The 5,953-nt window shown below is 41.8% G+C and overlaps 2 protein-coding genes across 2 annotated transcripts in view; one reads left to right on the forward strand and one right to left on the reverse strand.

Moving 5' to 3' along the window:
* The window catches only part of LOC118427907 (small RNA degrading nuclease 5-like), an 8,748-nt gene extending 5,371 nt beyond the window's left edge, over positions 1 to 3,377 (reverse strand). Inside the window, exons 1-5 of the mRNA XM_035837871.1 lie at positions 2,767 to 3,377; positions 2,359 to 2,535; positions 2,091 to 2,170; positions 1,515 to 1,637; positions 672 to 1,023 (exon numbers count right to left, since the gene is read on the reverse strand). Of these exons, the coding sequence (XP_035693764.1) occupies positions 672 to 1,023; positions 1,515 to 1,637; positions 2,091 to 2,170; positions 2,359 to 2,535; positions 2,767 to 3,238 (1,204 nt within the window). The 5' untranslated portion in view covers positions 3,239 to 3,377. The remainder of the gene's footprint in view (positions 1 to 671; positions 1,024 to 1,514; positions 1,638 to 2,090; positions 2,171 to 2,358; positions 2,536 to 2,766) is intronic.
* A 1,144-nt stretch (positions 3,378 to 4,521) lies between these two features.
* LOC118427834 (tumor necrosis factor ligand superfamily member 6-like) overlaps positions 4,522 to 5,953 on the forward strand; it is a 5,484-nt gene continuing 4,052 nt past the window's right edge. Inside the window, exons 1-2 of the mRNA XM_035837806.1 lie at positions 4,522 to 4,778; positions 5,783 to 5,831. Coding sequence (XP_035693699.1) covers positions 4,587 to 4,778; positions 5,783 to 5,831 — 241 coding nt within the window. The 5' untranslated portion in view covers positions 4,522 to 4,586. The remainder of the gene's footprint in view (positions 4,779 to 5,782; positions 5,832 to 5,953) is intronic.

Raw genomic sequence — 5,953 nt, forward strand, 5'->3', positions numbered from 1 at the left:
TACCTACCACATACAAATATCACTTCAATCCATTCAGCCGGTCTTCAATTTGCTGGTTTCTACATACATACATACATACATACAAACGCTACCCAAAACATAACCAGCTCTCCGAAAGTAATTATGACAACACAAAATTTTAACAGTAACCTCATACCTGTACAAATTGTTCTGATTATGCAAAGACATTCATTCACATCGCCAAAACATTTGCTGCATTATGTACACCGACAGAATAGACTAATCTACTCACAATGTTCATAATCCAACCAACCACTACATGATGTGACTAGATAACATATGGACTTATACACATTAATCATTCAAAAAGAACTATCTTCCATAGAAATTGTTTATTTGGCGAAGATATGTGTTCGAGGAACTCTAGTTATTTTGTGAAACTGTAAGGGATGAAGTGTAACATTGTGCAATAATCCTGGACTTGTTACCTTACAATACGAGCTACAAAATGTGCAATATTTTAAGTTTTAGATACTTTTAACCTTAAAGTTTGTAAATTTGCTTTAAATTCTCTGTAAAGCTTTTCCCTCATGACCTCAATGAAAAGCAGCCTGCAGGCTGATTTGAGATGAATAAACAAAGGTTCAAACAAACAAAACAATTGAATGCAATTCAAAGGAGACCTCACTTGAATTTAAAAAAAATCTTACCTGCTTCAGTCTCGCACATTTCACAGTCGATGGCGAACATAGGGCTCGAATCTGTCGGCGTGCAGCACTGAAATGACACGAAATCCTCCGGCAAGGCAGTGTCGGTCGCCAACGGGAACCGGTTGGTCCTCAACTGTTCCTGGGTCAACAGATAACGGGTTCTACCCACCACAGACTTCTCTCCTGTGTGTTTAGCACAGTTTGTGGAACATTCCACCAGATCCGGATCCACATCGCCGTTCTCCAAGTCCTTTCCCAGTTTCTTCTGCGCAGTTTTACTGACGGGAACACGAAGCAAACTCCGCATGACCTCTCTCGGCTTGCTGTCTGCGACCTTCATCGACAATGGAACCTTTTTTGTGGGGAGAAAAGAGGATTTAATTTTAATAATGAATATGAATATGTCAAAAAATAAAGTGAAGAAACTTTGTGGACAGACTAACCCTACAGCAACCTAGCTATGGCACAGAGAGACAGAGAAAGACTACTTCAAAGAGAGAGATGTATTATGTTAATGAAGGTTGGACATCCGGGTAATGAAATACAGTTACTGAAGCAACTTACTATTTTGAAAGCAGTGAGAAATTTCCGGCAGCATGCACTACCTTTAGCCTGGCTAAAATCGCACTCCTAGCGGCCGGCCCCATAGTATTACCGCTGCCCTAGCGGTCATTAACCCCAGCCAAGGAGAGATTGTGTAAACACAGGCTAGCACTACCTTTTGTCAGTGACACTGAGGAGATCTTGTAGAAGAGAGGGTTTTATACCCTAACAGTGAATCATAGAAACTTCAGATAGTCCAATAAGAAACAAAAGTGAGACAAAGTTGTCATTTGCACTGACCTTCTTGTTGGGAAACATGGCTGCCAGCTGTGCAAGGCATTCTGGGTGCTGCGCCAGGTGTCCCTCCGAGAGGCTGTTCAGCATGACAACGACCACCTTCTGGAGTTTGTTGAAGTTCTGAACCTGTTTTTAAAAAATCGTGAATACTCCTTGAATTAGTCAGCCTTCATAATATCTTTTGTGTCCTTCTTTAGTATATTGCAAAAAGACAAAACTGAAAAATAATGGTATAATAATGGTGTAATAATAACAATCATCTGGTGTATTTTGCCAGCCAGTAGGTACCCAATGAGTAATGAGTAATAAGACTGTTAATTTATAGTGAATATGGATTATTTGTTTGAACCTTTGTTTCTTCATGAATCATGAAAGCTCAAATTGGCCTGTATGCCAATTTTCATGCATTTTTATCCTTATTGTTATAATGTTAAATGCTTGTAAAAATGACTGTCTTTACTTTCTTATGTCTTGATTTTGCGGTTGTTTGTTGTTGTTTTTGTTTGTTGTAATCAACCATGCCATCCTTTGCTACTGTTTGCTCATGAGAAAAACTGAATAAAGCCTGCAGTTCTGTACCTGGCACCAGGAGGCGCCCCTACGCTTCCCCAGGAAGGCGTGAAGCAGCAGCTGCTGGACGTGGGACAGGCCGAACTCACCTGCAAGGTCATTCAAGGTCAGGTGAAGGGCAGCATGGAGAAAGGAAACACAACATTTAGACTTAAGACTCTTTGTTAGAGGTCTCTCATTCACTGTGATTTACTTCTATCAAAAATATTCATTCAACACACACACTGGTGAAATTTCAAAATGTTACTTTCTCTCAAGGTTTCAAATACCGTCTCACCTTCAAGGTTATTCAAGGTCAGGTGAAGGACAGCATGGGTTTCTTGTGAGGACGTCATCTTTTTGTTCTTTTCTTTGATTTTCGTGCGTTTTGTTTCATCCAAGATTTGTACGCCAGAAACAGTTGAACTGTTCTCATGTCCAGCATTGGTCTGAGGTTTGGAGTCACTTTCTGAACCTGCAAAATGACAAAAGTTGACATTTCAGATGACTTGATATACTGCATTAACAATTTAGCATGTAACATTACTGCATGTATGTTGCTTCATGTATTTCCCCCTACGTTGCCCCTTGCAGGGCTATTTGGGGGTGGGGGGTGGTGGCTTAATGTAACATGGCATGCTCAACTGCTCATATAAATATATATATAATAGGCACATTAGAACCAATTATGTGAAATTTGACTAACCTTCACAGTGACCTTGTGTGGTCATGACGTCAACAGAAGTCCGGGCGTTCTCCCCAAGGTGACCTTTACCTTCAGACGTGCCCTCCTCCTCAGAAGTCTCTCGGTGCGTCTTCTTCTTCTTGTGTTTCTTCTTCTTGATCTTCGTCTCAGAAGAACCTTCTCCAAGACGCTCAGTAGGTTGAAAAGGTGTGTCTTCATCCAAACACAGTTTCTTAAGACGTTTACTTTCTCCTTCAGGTGCGGAGGTACCGTCTTGTGCCTTTTCTTTCTCCGAGGAGTAAACCGAAGCTGCACATGTTGCCGGCTCACCGCCCCCCTCCCCACCTGCAGTTTTCAACTTCTTGGCGGGTTTCTCCTTCGCGTCTTCGATTTCAGCCACTTTTCTCTTTTCTACGCGCCCTGCAAGATGTGACGGCTTTTTACCGACGCCGTGGCCGCGCTTACTGCGCTTGTTCTTACCCTTCTTCCCCATTTTTGACACGAAAGGATCGAGAGAAAGCTGAGCCTTCGAGCCTCGACGAGGTTAAAGGTCAATCACTGGAGCTGGTCTATGCCAATGGAAGGTAGGGGTGGCAGAAACTGGCAGCTTTTAAACGTAGTAGTACTAGCATTATAATCACAATATTGACAAATATTAGTATTTGCCTTTGAATCTATACATTGCATTTTAGTACATTTTTAGTATGAGCTTTTAGCAATTTGAGCACTGTTTATTCCATTATCAAGTGGATTCGTCCGTCAACCTTGCAAAGCACCTACCTTATTTGTTCTATTGTTCATCTTGCCCAGGTAACTTTGGGCACGAGTCCAACCCTCATCAAAGCTATTTTCGGAGGGACTTCACCCTGTGTCCACCGTACAATTTTAATTCTGTTGAGGGCGCGTTTCAGTCACATGATTATGATCACGAGGGGAAAATTTCCCAAACTTTCGACTGCGTCAGCTGAATTACTGTAAATGCAGAAATGTTCGCGGTGGATTAATGTTCGCGGTTTTCGCGGCTGCCGCTTCACCGCGAATTTAAAACCACCGCGAATATTTTTCCATAACAGTAAGAGACTACAGTGCATGGTGTTACCGCGAAATTAAAACCACCGCGAAAAGTCCATTTTCCCGTTACCGCGAAATTAAATCCCCGCGAACTTAAATGCATTTACAGTATTAAAACAACATTTCATCAATGTTTTATGGGACTTTTCCACCTTGTCTATAGAAAATTAAATCCACGAAGTTTATTTCACAGTCTTATGATGATTTCAACGACATCATAGAGTTTTGAAAACATGTTATTGCGGTCAAATTGATTTAATTAAAACAACAATGTCAACAGAGAAGTCGCAAGCTTGTAATCGATGATTATATAATCTATTTCAGGCCTGGGTTATTTCCAAACAATGGACATTATTTTGGGAGAAAAAACGTAATACGAAACCCCACTTTCGAGACTTAAAAAAGGATTCTGCTTACGACACCACAGTACTCGGAAATGGAATAGGATGAGGTTGAAAGTTGTTCAAGTTTTGTAGTTTAAAGTGAAATTCGTTCGCGTATTTTGAGACAAAGTTCAGCAAATGTGGCTCAAAGCGCGTTGTTTACTGTAGCAGGTAGTTTTGGGGCCAGTGTTTTGAACAAACCTGTCAGACCGTTGACCGAAACTGACCCGACCTGCGTAGGCGACCTTAACAGACACCAGAAAGCCCCGAAAGTTCGCGCCATTTTCACTGGACGAGGCCACCAGTACTGTACTTCAAAACAGCTGTGACCAAAATCCTTCTGTAGAATCTGTACTAACTGAGCATTTCTGGAAAGGGCAATGTAGAATGCATGACGTTGAAAGTAACAAGTTTTACCCCGAGAGAAAGCGCCCGCTGAGGCTGTACTGCTGTTACGGCGTGCTGCTGTTGTTGTGGCTGACTAGCGTGGCCGCGTCACTGGTTAGCCTGACTCTCACACTGCAGGAGAGACAGGCCTTCGCACACGGAAACGGGCCCGGAAGTTCAACTTCAACACAGGTAAGGAGGCAGTACGGAAAAAAACAATCAGCGTGGTTTGACGAAAATCTGTAATATACAATTGTTACTGTTCACAACAGGAGAGCTAATAGTAGCTACAGAGGTGTAAGTGTGGCACTAACACCAATATGTCAGTAACTGTCAAGTACAACTGACCCAGCTGTTTAGCTTCATCCTTCATGTCAACCCATCGCGGCATAGAGAGAACAACAATAACAGATTGGCGACTTAAATCAATGTGCTATGAGATCCTGCTGTACAGAGAGAGTGGAAGCTAAGGCCATGTTGATTTGATTATATCATAGGGCGTACGGATAGTGAAAGTGAAACTAAGTCATGGTCGCAATTCTGCTCTGTACGGACATATAAAGGATAACGCATGTGTGTACTGGGAGGAAGAAGCTAGACACTTTCATTTTCATGTAGTGCATTTTCGTGTATTTGAAACTAGAGACCCCTGCAACAATATAACAGTTGAAGTGGTGGGCTCAGTTTGTGTAGTGAGCTCAGACTGTTGCCTTAGGCGCTGAAAGTAACAAAAGCGAAAGGTGACGTAAGCTTATTAGCATCGTGATTTATGAATGCAAAAGTGAAAGAAATAATTGGGAGTACATTTAATTAAGCTCAAGGCTATCTCGTGGGTAAAAGGTGCCATGTTTAATCAGTTTGCGTGTCACCAGATATTCGAGTTATAGAAATCCCCTGAGAAGACTCTATTGTGGGCAGGGAAGTGGTTTAAGTGTGAGAAAATGTTACACTCGGAAACGTCGTGGGCATTGTTCGCGTGTAAATAGGTGACGTTATTGACAAAAACAAACACACGGTCCTGCGGTTAACCGTAATGGTTAAAGTGCGGTTTGAGACAAACACAGCAAACACGGCCACGTTTCCGGGTCACTGAATATCACTCCAGGTATGCGGTGAGCGATTGTGAAACTGTGTACCTATTTTCACTTTCTGTGCAACTGTTAACTTATTTTCATTTTCACGTCTTGTTTTGACAGACTGTCTCACCTGACGGCCCGGGAAGGCCCACACCATGCACCAGCAGAGGTAACTGATCCACCTTACAGCGTTTACTAAAAAACGTATATAATATGCACTATGTGCAATGATATGATATGATATGATATGATATGGTATGATATGATATATGATATGATATGATATGATAT

This window comes from Branchiostoma floridae, chromosome 12, assembly GCF_000003815.2.
Source record: "Branchiostoma floridae strain S238N-H82 chromosome 12, Bfl_VNyyK, whole genome shotgun sequence".
Classification (NCBI taxonomy): domain Eukaryota; kingdom Metazoa; phylum Chordata; class Leptocardii; order Amphioxiformes; family Branchiostomatidae; genus Branchiostoma; species Branchiostoma floridae.